A 14,086-nucleotide genomic window follows, 5' to 3' on the forward strand; every position below is an offset into this window, starting at 1 on the left:
ATTTTACATCCAATGGTTCAAGTTTTTTTCAATTTTATTTATGCGAGCGCAACTTATCCGAGTCCGGTTCAAGGCAGCGAAAAAAAAAATATCCAACTCATTTTATATTTATTTTTTCAAAGCATTTTAAATTCTCTATGGTAGATAAACTCATTGGCAGTCTTGTCAGTGAACATATATCGGCCTTTGTGGTTTGATATTTTGCTTTTATGGTGTTGCATGCAGTGAGTACATTTTGGCCGTATACAGCTCTTACTCATCTGCTAGTTGGATTGGACGTAACCCGATTTATGAAGCGTGGACCTCTTACAAGTTCTATATCTGTCAAGTTCCGAGTGAAACTTGACTTGCTTAGGTGGTAAAAAGGTCATAGGAAGAATAACCATCATCGTCTTAGAGATGTCAACGTACTCTTAATCATATTCCTATCCCTTTTTTCAAATATTCATTCGAATTTGGATTCAAATATAAATCATATCCTCTAAAATCCTATTTCACAATCTTAATGCGCTCTAAGTCCGATTTTCACATTGATAACCAAATCTGAATCCGATTTTTGAACTGAATTGGACTGATTTTCAAACGATATGAGCATTTGAAAATCCAAGTCCAAATCCCAGTCTGATCAGCTACTTATGGATATCTAAACCCGATCTCATTTCTTAATTGGACACTAATTTTTTTCTATATCTGGTTATTTAGGAATGATTCGGTCACATATTCAATTCAAATGCTCCCTCCCTAATTAATGGGAGAATTAGTGTCTAATTGTGTGTAAATTGTTCCGGGGTGACTTGGGGATCTGCAATAACAGTCTATGCCATCTTCCAGTACGGTAATTACGATGGCCAGGCACAGCCACCTTCCTTTCTCCTCCAAATCGACGGCAGTAACTGGGCGAACGTTCAGACTACGATGGATGTGGTAGTGTACAACTGGACCCATTTGGCTGTGGTGGACACGGTCAGTGTCTGCCTTAAGCGGAACGAAGCTCTACCAATACTTCATTGGCCTTTCATTTCTGCTATAAGAATTGTTGAAGCTGTTGCCGATTCAAGCACGTATGTAGCACCAACTCCTTCTATTTCCGGTTTTTTTCATTACTTTTGGCTCCCTCCTCCTCTCTCCCATTCCCTCTCTCTCTCACTACAAAAAATCAAGGATTTACTCATCAACAGAAAAACATTCATTATATCTATCATTGGTAAAAAGATACCGTTAGTAAATATTTATTGACGGATTTTGCCTTTTTACTGGCATTTGTTGCCCGCAAGTGAAATTAATGCTTTTTGTAGTGTCTCTCTCGCTCTACCAGCGCACCCCGACCAGTTTATATCGCCTTCAAAAATGCATAATTTTGTAAAAACTAGGTCCTCTGAGAATTAATTTTGTAATAAGTTTCTGAAATCTAGTTTATGTTTTTGTATGACAAGACCCGAATCAAAATTGGGTTTCACAAATTTGGTTTTAATTGTCACTCAAGCACACACCTTACGCACTACTTTATAGGTAAACCTCAACTTGTAACAATCACGAGATGATGATATTAAGAGTTTTGATGATATTAAGACTTTTGCTCCAGCAGTCTTGAGTTAAAACAAATCCTTATGGCCTTGGGAGGCCTACGCTTGTTTATATTCACACTAAAACCTATGTTTTGTACCTAAGTTTGGGCATTCGGCCGGCCCCACACCTAAAACCTACTAGAGCTTGGCCCTATTAAATTATAAAATAATATATAAATATAATTCATCATAATAAAATATTATAATTATATATAAAATTAATAAACTATATATGAAAAAATATTAGGCCTGCCCTATAATTGATCATGTCGGTCGGGTGCCTTCTTTTGGGTCCGGGGCCTGGCCCGAGTTGGGCCGAGTACCGGGGTACCGGCCAATGGCCCACCCCGGTGCCCAAGCTTACTTGTATCCACCACACTTCCACACCAACCAAGTCCCTCTCTCTTTTTCTCTCTCTCTCTTTAGGTATGCCAACCAATCAGATGTACTCTTAATCACATCCACTTTTTTTTTTTGATATTCATGTATTTGGATTTGAATACAAATAAAAGAAAGTTATATCTAAATTTGAAATCTGACTTTACAATCCGAATTTGAATTTTGAACTGAATTTTGTGCATTTACAAAATGTAAGATCATTATATATAGGATATTTATCTAAAAATAAGTCTCATCTGAATCTAAATCTGAATTCGATAGATATCTGAATCCGATCAAATGTCATTTCTTAAATCCAATCTGGTTTGTTAATCAGATATTAATTTTTTTTTCATATCCAATTTTTCCAGATGGATTCAATGAGATACCCAATTCAAATAAGACACAATTACGTGTCTCTCTCTTTCCAATAATGGTCTGACCATTTGGTGGGTAGTCCGCATGTCCCCTCGTCAATTCCTAAGAGGTCGTTTGATTGCTGTCCACTGGGACAGGAGAGACAGGACGTTCTGTCCATTACACCATTGTCCTGTTCTTATGGACAATGGTGTCCTTTGTCCACCGTTTGATGATTTTAGGAACAGAATATTATGTTCTTCTTGTCTGGCGTTTGTTTCGTGTGTGTCTGTTCTGTCTGTCTTGTCTAACGTTTGTTTCTGTTCTGTCGATGTTTGTGTCTTTATGTTCCAATCAAATTGTTGGATTTTTTTTTAATTCAATACATAAGTGGCCTTAATGATAAGATTTTGACTGATTTCCATAAGTGTTTAGGCAATTAAAGATCATGTTATTAACGCTCATGTGAAATTTAATACAATCAATTTACACACACTAAAAATATATGCTCGTATACATATGATGAGAGCACTACCGTGAAGCATGCTCCCTCTAATCTTAATAGAAGGACTTGTTTCAGTTAAAAAAGAATTATCACAGGACAACAAATAATAAATTACGAAGAAGAACGAGTGGTTTCCACATGTTCGTCGCTGAGTCACTTTGTGAGCTTGTTCATGAAAAGTGAAGCAGAAATACATCGGTCTGTTCATAATAACTCTCTGTCTCGACAGCCTCCTTCAGTTGGTTTACTACATCGCTCATGTGTGGCCTTGAATGAGATGGTTGAGAGGTGCATGACATGGCTATGTTTGCAACTTTCCAGATGGAGTTCACATCATATTGTCTCATCAGCTTAAGGTCTGCAACACTGGAGTCTTGGTGTTACCCACTGAACTATATGAAAAGGCTCTCCAGATACATCAAACACTGGAGGATATCTAGTCATGAGCTCGAAGAAAACCACACCGAAGCTATAGACATCGCTCTTCTTGGTGACCAGGTCTTCTTGGTGACCAGGTTTGTACTGTAGTACCTGCAAAATCTGTTACTTTTGCTTCCATTTTTGCATTTAAAAGAATATTTGATGTTTTCACTTCCCTGTGAATGATTGGTGGATTACATCCGGAGTGTAAGTACTCCAAACCTGCACTAAAAAAGAAGGTCAATTTTTCAAGAATTTCAGTTGATAACGAGGAAGTATTGATAAGACAAGAGGGCTCCCCGATGGAAATATTGGAGAACTAGGACCTGTTGCAACGCTCAGTGCATCCTGAAGTCTGCTCAACCATGTTAGAAACGCAGATGTGCTAGCCTTTCCTGCAACAGAGGAAACTTAGTATATAAAAATTAACTTGAATCGCTTTTTCAATTTGTGTTAGTTTGAAGTTATTTCCAACCTCATAGACTTCTCTACTATCTATGATCACTTCAAACTAATAAGATATTAATCCTTTTTTCAAGGACAAACTGAGGTTGGAAAGACCCCTACCAGCTTATGCCAAGAGATGTCAATCCCCCTATTAAGGTGGATGGATCTCTTGTTGGCAAATGGAAATAAAAAATTTATTAACAACAAACCCTTCTTTTTCCAGCATCTACACATTATTGTCACCGGTCAGGATTCAACGAAGTTCTTAAGACCAGCAACGGTATGGTTCATGATTTCGATATCATGAGACCACTAATACTGGACTGATTACAAGCCTAATTGGCCAATATGACCTACCTGAGAGCAGCTGCCTTAGATCCCCCCACTCATGTTCTCATAGAGAAGAATCAGACGTCCACCTTCCTCACAGTAGCCAACAAAGGGGACTAAGCATTTGTGGTGAACTGTAACCAACCAGTAGCTTCACCTAAAATGAGCTACAATTCAAAGTCACTAAACATATGCAATATCAACTGAAAACATAGTGAAGCCAAAACAGACCTTTGCTAGCAACTCCTTGGTTCCTTGTGACAGTGAATTCTTTAGCACCTTGACAGCAAGTTCATGACCATTTTTAAGTCGTCCATAGTATAGACTGCCAGATCCTCCTTCACCAATTACTTTCTCAAAATTGTTGGTTATTTTCACTATCTCTGCATAAGGGAAACCATGCTTGATTTCTGGTTCCAGAAGAACCACTTTAGGTTTATCATTGCATTCCTAGTTAGAGATGCATGCAGTGATCCATTCAATTGATTGAGAGCCAAGTTTTTGCTGCATATTATGCACTTATAAGCAGCTGAAATTGGATGCAAGATTAATCGGGTGAAAATAAAACTGTCAGGTTGTTCGCACCCCACTCCTTTTTCAAGAAGGTCGAAATGCGAGTAAGCAAAATTCTTTTAAAATTGGGGTTTTGAGAAAATTTTCAAGAGAAAGGGATCCGCTCGTCGGTACGAGGTCCAACCGTTCCTGCCGCCTTTAACAGGGATAATTAGACCAAGGACTAAGGATCATTTGGATCATATACAAGTTATTGATGTAAGTCCTATATGCTTATGCATTGAGGTTTTGGATTCAAGAACCGAAATTCATTTTTTTGAATAAATGAATTTGAATATTGGGGGTTTTCAAGTCGGTTTAAAAACCTTTGTTTTGGTGTTATTTGAAACACATAATTCTTGAGGATTTTTGAAGATTTGGGATTGAGTTCTTTGTTGTGAATTCTAGATGATGATGATCATCTTATGATAAAAATTGATTTTGAACTCTTCTTTTGTCAAATCATGTGATTTGTAGAATTCATTCTTTTGAAAGAACATAGGTTCCAAATTGTTAGAAAACATGTTGTTTTTCAAATGCACTTTGGCCAAAAGATTATGAATGCATTGCTTGTGTTTTCTTTTGAAGTTAAGTGAAGTTTACAAATTCTCATTGCAATATGACTTGGTCACTTTTTGCAACTTAAATTTGAATCACTTAATTTCTTGAGAATGTGCATGTGGTGCCATTGATTTTGAGTGAAAGTGAATGCATGAAACGAGAATGGAAACTATATGGAACATTCATTCTTCTCTCTCTCATAATCCATCAAGATTCATTCATATGAAACATACATTCTTCACTCCCTCATAATCTCTCAAAGTCCGTATTGCACGTCATACAATCTATACATGAAGATTGATTAAAATGTAGGACTTTCTCTATATGTGCTCATTATATGATTAAGCACATGAATTAGAGATATAGTCCATAAGCTTGAGGCTTGACATAAAATTATCAAAATGATGAAAATATATAAATGATTCAAGTTCAATCTTTGAAACGGATGGGAGACATGGATGACGTCCACTTTTGTCTCAAAATAGCTAAAAATCAGACCTTGTGTTGATTTAAATAGCTGAAAATTGTGGACATTGATTCCAATAAGGACTTGTTTCTTAGATAGAAACAATGAGTTTTTCAAATCTATTCAAATTCCAGATTTCGTAGTAATGAAATCATCAACTACTTTGGATGATTCTAGGATGCTTGGTATTTCAAATATGTAAATTTTGATATTCTTAAACCAATTCCTATGAAACATGGTCTGATTTCAACAACATACATACATCTTACGTATGAGTTTGCTGAAATTAAGTAAAAATGAAATGAAAATAATTTATAATCTTACACTAGAAAAATCAATAAAAATGGCCCATTTCCTTAAAGACCGGTTTGGAAACATGTTCCAACCTGATTTTAAGGGAGGAATGTAATTTTTGACAAGAAATCAGATACATATATGTACATATATAACAATGTATACATATACGTACCTTACTTTTCAAAATGAAATTTTATCAAGGGACCGCATGACTCATGAATCATGATGATTCATGGCTGGGTTCTTTTATGTAGGAAGATTGAGAACTTGTTTCAAATCTTCCATACTACCCTTGATTAATTAAATTGAAAGACATGAATCAAAATGACTGTGAATAAGAAAGAAAATAAAACAATACTCAAGCTTATTCGTCCATCATTTCGCCATGCAAGGGTGGATCACATTCATAAAAACGTATCCATCCCTTATAGGCATTTTCATCATACGTGATGTAGCAAAATCACTCTCTCACCGTGGGATTCTCATGGTAGGGAGTTCAAAATGGTATTAAGTTGGTTCCTTTGAAAGGGACCTGGCCTTGGGGCCCATTTCAAAATTTGATACTTGGGTTCATATTTAAGAAAAACCGACATATGCATGCATTATGCATTAACATGTATATTGAAGCGTAGGTTTCCCTTAGCTGGACATCATTCCCAGCCGTAAGCAAATGAAAATAAACCCTCCCACGAATTGCTGGAATTAAAATAAATCAACAATAAGCTAAAGTAGAAGAGAAGTGAGTTAAGATCACCTACCTTGCGGTCGGTCTTGAAGTTTGTCCTTCGTCTTCACTTGTTTTCTAACCCAAGCAATCCTAAGCAAGAATCCAACCGTGGATTCAAGCTTAGCAAAGCTAGAATAAGAAATAGCTTGCTTGCTGGAATTTGGAGTGGTAAAGAGGGCTTCTCACCACGAAAATCCTAAGTAAGGGTTCACTTAAGCACCCTAACTTAGCAAAATCAATGGGGAGAATGGAAGAAAGTGAAGAAGAGAATGGAAGAAAAAGGGGAAGGGGGCTTGGACGAACCTCTTCTCTCTTCCTTGGCTTCTCCCTCCTACCTCCTTGGCTGCAGCAATTTGATAGAATGCTCCAAAATTTCATCCTCCCCCTTGGTGGCCAATGGGAGGTTTATATAGAGGAGGAGGTGGGTTCAACCACCTTCTTAACTCACCTTGGGAACTTGCTTAAGACCTTGGGGACTTGTAAAATGAGTTAAATAGACTTTAAAGGCTCTAATTGACCATTTCTCAGCCCATTTCCACGAGCTAGGTGGGCTGGGCTAGGTTTGGTCAACTTGGGTTCAGACCTAGGTGACCATTTTGACCAAAATTTTGGACGAAAATGCCCTTGCACAGGGTTTTGCCCTTATTTTGTACTATTTATTTATTTTTTATTTGAAATCGAGCTTATAAGGTTAAAACCTAGTTACTAAGCTCCAAATGCCATTGAATTATGATAATTAAATTTAAATTTTAATTAAAAATTTTATCAAATTTGGTTCGAAAAGGGTATTTTCGTCCAAAACTTGATTGAAAATGGATTTCAACTGAATCAAACTTTCACTTGAGAAATTCAATTTAAATTTGGTATTTGATTCATGCATTTGACAAATTCAAATGTTTATTTGCCTTTCATAAACCATTTTAGGCTTTTTAATCTTAAGTTGACCGTAGAAGGGCAAAATTGTCCAAATTGATCAATTTCGACCAATTGACCAAAGTCAAAGCTCATTTGCAAGTAGTTTGACTTTATTTGAGGTAATTTGATAAATTTGGGTCAAAAAAGCTCTTAATTGAGCTAAATTGTACTTTGACTGAATTTAGTCAAAGTGGGTTTGGTTCGGTCAAAGTCTATTTTCGTCCATTAATTGGATCATGAGACAGACTTACGTTTTGACTGTGTTGAGCCCATGGTGACCGAACCTAGCTGGAATTGGCACAACATTTGAGTGCACCCGGTGATTAAGTAGGTTAGGTGAGTTTGACCAGTCTAGTAATTGCTTCCTTGAAAATGATTTTTTTCTTTAAGGAGGACCTGGTTAAAGAAGAGAGAGAGACATAAATGTCTCTCTTTTCCTAGGTTTCTCCTTTATTTCTTCTTGAAAATGACTTTTCTTCAATTAATTTGAGAGAAAATATTTATTTATTATTTTTTTTGACATGGAGGAGGCATGGCCCCTGGGGGGCTCTTGACCACACGAGCTAGGTGGGGCCCACACGTAGGTCCCACGTAGCATTTTAGACTGAATTAGATCCAATTCTTGGATCTAAGTCAAAATTTGCATTTTGCAATTGGATTTGGATTTCAAATGACATTTACAATTGAATTTGGACTCGTAATCCTGCATTGGGATTCGTGTATCGAGTTAAATTCACGATTTGAATCTAATTGTTCTTTAGATTCGAAATTGGCTTTGAAATTGCAAATTTTCACAATTCTTTTGTGAAATTTTCACATTGCTTCAGTTTTGATGTGGAAAAATTTGGGGTGTTAACAGATGCCCCTCTTTGTTGTTAAGCAAATTGAATAATTTGCTTAATAGCAAAGATTCACGCACCAAATTTTTGCAAATCGTTTGTAAAATCCATTTTTCAAATGATGTTGAACCATCCTCGCTCGAGGGGAAATGCTAGGCATAGACCTGAAATAAGAAGATTTTTCTCCATCTCATTGGAGACTTTGTAGAGGAATTAATGTTGGTTGAAAAATTTTGTAATTGTGAAAGTTTTTGCATTTGATGCTTTGAGAAATTTGCCCTCGATGCCTTCTAAACCATTGGCAAGTGCTTTTTCTCTTCTTTTACTTAGTTTTTCACATACTCTCTTTTGCTTTTGAATTTTGATTTTCTTTTTGAGCCACCCTTCACTCTTGGGAGAAATTCCTCACCACCCCAAAAGCTACTATGGAGTTCCACCGCTTTGGCGGTTTTCTGTAGTTTGCTTTGTGTAATATCAAGTCTATCGGGCTTTCTTCTGAACCCTTGTAACAAGCTTTGGGCCGGTAACTCCTAGACCAGTTGGCCTCAGGGTACCAAATGTAAAACACTCCCCGGGCTTACTTGCTCGAATTCAGAAGGCTTTAGGAGACTTAATATAAGCAAAATGTTCATGGATTGCTTTTTAGCTTCACGGTGTAAGCATAGGTCATATGCCCACCCGCGCCTGCTGAGCTTTGAACCAGAGGAACAACTACACTCACCCCGAGCTCATTGCTCAACTCATTTCGCTTGATAGCTTTTTCTAGCATCTTGCCAAGGTCTTTTAGGTGACAAGACTTTTTCTTATGGCATCTCATGCTAGACCTTTACAAATGTCGATTGTCGGGACCAACATTAATTACTATACATAAGTCCCTCAATGTCTGTGAAATTTCTTGCCTATTTCAAGACGATGCCCTTGCAATTGTCTTCAAGACATGGGTTGAGTTTGAAAATTTAGATGCATTTTTGAAACTTTTCCCTAAGGGATACCATGCCCCTTAGTTGGTTTGAAAATTGTTACAAACGTGCTTACCAAAGCACAACTATTTTGAATTTTTTTTTTTTTTTTGAATTGCAAATTCAAGTATAGAATTTTTTGAGATGCAAAGCATTAATTGGATCGGGGATTTCAACCCCATCGGCATCAATCAGTCGATAAGAATTGTGAGGTAGAACCTCTTTGACAACATATGGTCCTTCCCAGTTCGGCACCCATTTTCCTTTGGGTCTACTCCTGAGTGGAACTATGGATCTTAAAACAAGATCATTTACCTGAAATTTTCTTTCAATGACTGATTTGGCATAATGTCGGGCGACTCTCTTACGATAGACTTCGGCATGCTCTGCCGCTTGTAGTCTTTTCTCGTCTAAGAGGTCTAATTGAGCAAGTCTTTTTTTTTGATATTTGTTAATTGGGAGTTCAATGAGAGCAGCAAATTTCATTGCTGGTTTTTGGACATGTAATGGAAGGACAATTTTCGTTCCATATACTAATTCTGCTGGTGTAGCATTGGTGGGTGTCCGAATTGTGGTTCGATACGCCCAAAGTGCATTGTGCATTTTCTCGTGCCAATCTTGGCCTGTTTCAACTATCCTTTCTAAGACACGAATCAAAATCTTGTTGGTTGCTTATGCCTGACCATTACCTTGAGGGTAATATGGGGCAGAAAAGTGATGTTGTATTTTGTGTTTATGACAAAGATTGCGCATTTTCTCATTTTTGAAATGAGTACCGTTATCAGAAACGATATCATGCGGGATGCCAAATCTACACAAAAGATTTTTATGAATGAAGGACACTACGTGTTGTCCTTCGACTGTTTTTAAAGTGATTGCTTCCACCCATTTGGTGAAGTAATCTGTAGCTGCAAGAAAATACCTGTGTCCATTTGAGGCAGGTGGATTGATTGGACCGACTACGTCGAAGGCCCACATGGAGAATGGCCATGGTGAGCTGACCGAATGAAGGTACGCTGCTGGAGCATGAATTGATGGTGCATGCAACTGACATTTGATGCATTTCTTGACAAATTGGTGACAGTCTCTTTGCAATGTGGGCCAATAGTACCCTGCTCTGACTATCTGCTTGACGAGGGTCTGATACCCTATATGTCCCCCACAAATTCCTTCATGGGCTTCTTGAATGGGCAGGAAACAAAAACTCACCGTTGGGTTGGTTTTCAAAAATTTCTTTTCAAAAATTTCATCCCAATCCAAGGGGTAGAAAAAAAATTTCGAGACGAACAAAATAACCATAGGTTCTCAAAGCAGTGCTTAATCCAATCATTCTATTTTTTTCATGTTTCATTCCTATCAAACTGAGAAATTTATTTTTTAAAATATAAACCCAAGTCCAACAAACACAAAGGGGTTTTGATAAACTGAATTTTGTTTCTATTTCTTCAATTCTTGAAATAAGTTTGTAGAAACTTCTTTCCAATTTCATATTTCCAACGAGTCAAACCGCAGCTGAGGACTTGTTTACTTATGACTTCCATCAATTTCGTATATACAAACTAAAGAGGAAGAGAATGAGATTAAAAAACCATCGTCTGCGTTGGTTCCTGCAGCGAGTCCTCGTTGGACTCTGAAAACTTCCATGGCGTTGAGGATTGGAGGAAGGGACGCATCAGCTGTGTTGACCAATGAAATGACCGATCCAGTAGTCAGGTAACGACCACCATTGTAATCGGTTATATAAGACTGGTAAGGAGGGATGATTGTATCATTGTTCCGCTTGATGTCATCAACAAGGAAATCGAATGACCTGCTATTGTTTTGATAAGCGTCCTCCAACACTTCCATGAAATAAAAAATGTAGTAATAGGTAGCATCGACAGAAAGAATTCCCTAGGTCGGGACTGTTAGATTGGTGGCAATGCTCGACGCTGGTGTTATGGCGTTGACCAATGCTTTTCCTGGAATATCCTGGAAGCCCTGGATGAAGCTCATGTTATCTCTCGCCACGCTGATCACGCCGTCCATCGCATCGCTTGGATACCAATAACGATCGTAAGGGTCATCGGGGTACCTGCCATTAATGCAAATCAAAGCGCCTATAACATGTTCTAGTTCTTGCTCATTGCAAATGATCTTTGACCTTCATCATTGTTTTGCTTTTCCGTTGGATTTTATGAAAACATTTTTTGAGGTTGTAAATAACCGTGACGTATACATATAAACATTGAAGGCGCCAAATCTTTACTTTCAGTAATTATGATGCCGTGAATGGTATCGTCTAATTCATTATCAATTAATCAAATGATTTACAATGAGCTGTCGAAACATAAATGAATAAATTTTCAAGGCAATGATGATAGAGATCCAATTTTCCTGTCTGTGTCAAGAGCTGAGTGGAACTTGAGCTCAGTCAGCTGAACTCAACTCAAGTGCAAGGTCAACTTGAGCTCGATTTTGATAGACAGATTTCTAGTTCGAGCTGGACGTGTTCAAGTTTGTTTACCAACTCCCCATTTAACTTGATCCATTTCTTTGATTTTAAGTTTGGAAATCACACCCAAAAAAAAAGAAAGAGAAAAGCCTATATTTAAGGGCCCTTATTGTTTGATGCTGTACAATGTTGATTTCATGATTAATTTGTTCAAGAAAAAACCTTAAAATGAATACAAAAGGACGTTTGCCAACAGCCATTACTTTTTTTTCCATCTTTATTATTGATTCTATTGAACACAAGGCGATGTTAGAATGATGGAAAAAAAATTCTTGAAACTTTTACCCACGTCATTGTCTAAGATAATGATTGCCATGAAACGATTACTAGGGTATGAGACAACGACAAGAGGATGAAATAATGATATAAACATGGGATAATGGATATAAAATAATGACATAGGTATGAAATAACAACATGAGCGAGGCAAAAAAACAAGATGCTTCTTTGCCGCTCAAAAAGAATATATTGGTCATAACCATTTGCACCTATTAACTGACACAAATCATTAGGTTTGAGTTTTATCCAGTCCTAAAACCTTACTTTTTTAATTTCTTTTTTGTCTCCATAAAAGTTTTCTTTTTCTATTAACCATGGCATTTTTTATCATGATTATATTGGCGCACGAAAGTATTATCATATGTGAACTAAAAATAGCTCAAAATCGTGAGACTATATATATATATATATATATATATACATATATATATATAAAGGGAGAGAGAGAAGAGAACTATAACGGAAGATAAAATGCAATTTTCTAGTTATGGCAAATAAGGAGGGTAGTTTGTCCAATGTTGTGAAAACCGGTTCGCTAGTTGGATTCTCTAATCAGCCGATTCGAAATTGACCAATTCAATTATTTAGATCAATTGACAAAAAAATAGTGCAAAAATATTTTATGAAAAATTTGGGTAGAAAAGATATTTAATCATTTTGTTTATAATGGAGCTTACATATATCCACCGGGTTGGTCGAATCATGAGTTATACCCCAAAACTTAGGTCTTCATAGTTTACCTTTTTTTTTTTTTTTTTTGCGTTACCTTAGAAGGTCATCTGCTCCAAAGGCTATCCTGCTTCTCCGTAGAAGAACGTCTTCTTCGTCATCCGTTTCACACATGCCCAGCTCAAATTCCCGAATTACAAGAATGGAGATGAAGGGTGTCTGGTTGGGCGATGTCCGATTAAGACAGACGCTGATGTTGTCTCTCTTCGGTGCATATATGACTTCAGAATAATAGGACTCGGTGGACGAAGTTATCACGCTGGCCCAATGGTTGCCATCGAATAGAAGATCGAAAGATGGTGGCGATGACTTGCCGTCGTAGTTGCCATAGAAGAAGTGTGCCCCAATCATATGCTTCCTGCCCGTGGTTACGCCTGAGATGAGGTAGCAGCTCTTCTTTTGGGAGGGAAAGTAGCGGAGGCTGTTGTGCTCTCGAGAGTATATACCAAGAATCTGCACTTCGGCAGCTTTCCCGGCCTTGATATAGCCATCGTCGCCGATCCAGTTGATGCCCAACCCGTCGGAGTGCCTGCCAGTTACTCCACAATCAATGCTTAAGGACACTGAAAGGAAACAAAAGAGACTCGCCGATTATCATACATGAATCCGGAGGACACAAAATCAATTTTTTTCTTTTTGGATAGATATTTTCACAAAAGTCTTCCTATTATTAGCTATTTTTCGAGTCTAGCATTCGCTTCTCAAGTTTTCGGAAATTGTGCTCCCCTTTAAAACGATTTTCCCATGGCTGCCCCGGAACTATGCAAATATCAGTTCTTTCACAGGAAACGACATCAGAAAACCCTCGATATTCTGGACATGTTTAAACCAGATATACGTCCATGAAGTTTATAGCAATGTGCTGACATGCACATATGTTCACCTAAGCATTTTGGATGGAGAACTTTGATCAACATCTGAATTATTCTATAATCAATTTGATATAGGAATGAGTCTAGTTCCTTTAAATCAAATTCTGCCCTGATACCACCTACTAACCTCAGATATGTAGGAGAAGGAAGCTAACATAACATGTATAAAGCGGGCTCCCAGTACCAATAGTAGGTTGTGTTTGATGTTATTGTAGTTGGGAAAACTGGCAGAACTAATTATGCGGACTATACATGTGGGCATGTGTATTTCTTCTTCAACAAATAACCAGAAGAACCCTGAGTTTAGACTATGAGAACACTTACGTTTATCAGCAAACCCCACGAAAATTTGGATTGCAATGCAGAAGCCAAAAAGGGCCAGGGATCTTGCCAT

General features: G+C 37.4%; 1 protein-coding gene across 1 annotated transcript; it reads right to left on the reverse strand.

The window, feature by feature from the left end:
* Positions 1 to 4,096: 4,096 nt before the first annotated feature.
* LOC116254412 (putative leucine-rich repeat receptor-like serine/threonine-protein kinase At2g19230) lies at positions 4,097 to 14,086 on the reverse strand. Its single transcript, XM_031629794.1, has 6 exons — positions 14,017 to 14,086; positions 12,858 to 13,383; positions 11,249 to 11,392; positions 10,908 to 11,128; positions 4,234 to 4,412; positions 4,097 to 4,159 (listed from the first exon to the last, which is right to left on the reverse strand). Exons 1-6 carry the CDS (start codon positions 14,084 to 14,086, stop codon positions 4,097 to 4,099), a joined length of 1,203 nt encoding a protein of 400 aa, XP_031485654.1.

The sequence above is a fragment of the Nymphaea colorata genome, chromosome 5, assembly GCF_008831285.2.
Source record: "Nymphaea colorata isolate Beijing-Zhang1983 chromosome 5, ASM883128v2, whole genome shotgun sequence".
Taxonomy (NCBI): domain Eukaryota; kingdom Viridiplantae; phylum Streptophyta; class Magnoliopsida; order Nymphaeales; family Nymphaeaceae; genus Nymphaea; species Nymphaea colorata.

What these genes read in the sequence shown, in the direction of transcription:
- LOC116254412 (XM_031629794.1), bottom strand. Translation starts at nt 14,086, where the DNA reads ATGGCAAGATCCCTGGCCCTTTTTGGCTTCTGCATTGCAATCCAAATT. An exon ending in AGGAACCAACGCAGACGATG is followed by an intron (nt 4,413 to 10,907) that starts GTTTTTTAATCT and finishes TTCTGGAACCAG; the next exon opens with AAATCAAGCATGGTTTCCCT. An exon ending in CCAAGGAGTTGCTAGCAAAG is followed by an intron (nt 4,160 to 4,233) that starts GTCTGTTTTGGC and finishes AGCTCATTTTAG; the next exon opens with GTGAAGCTACTGGTTGGTTA.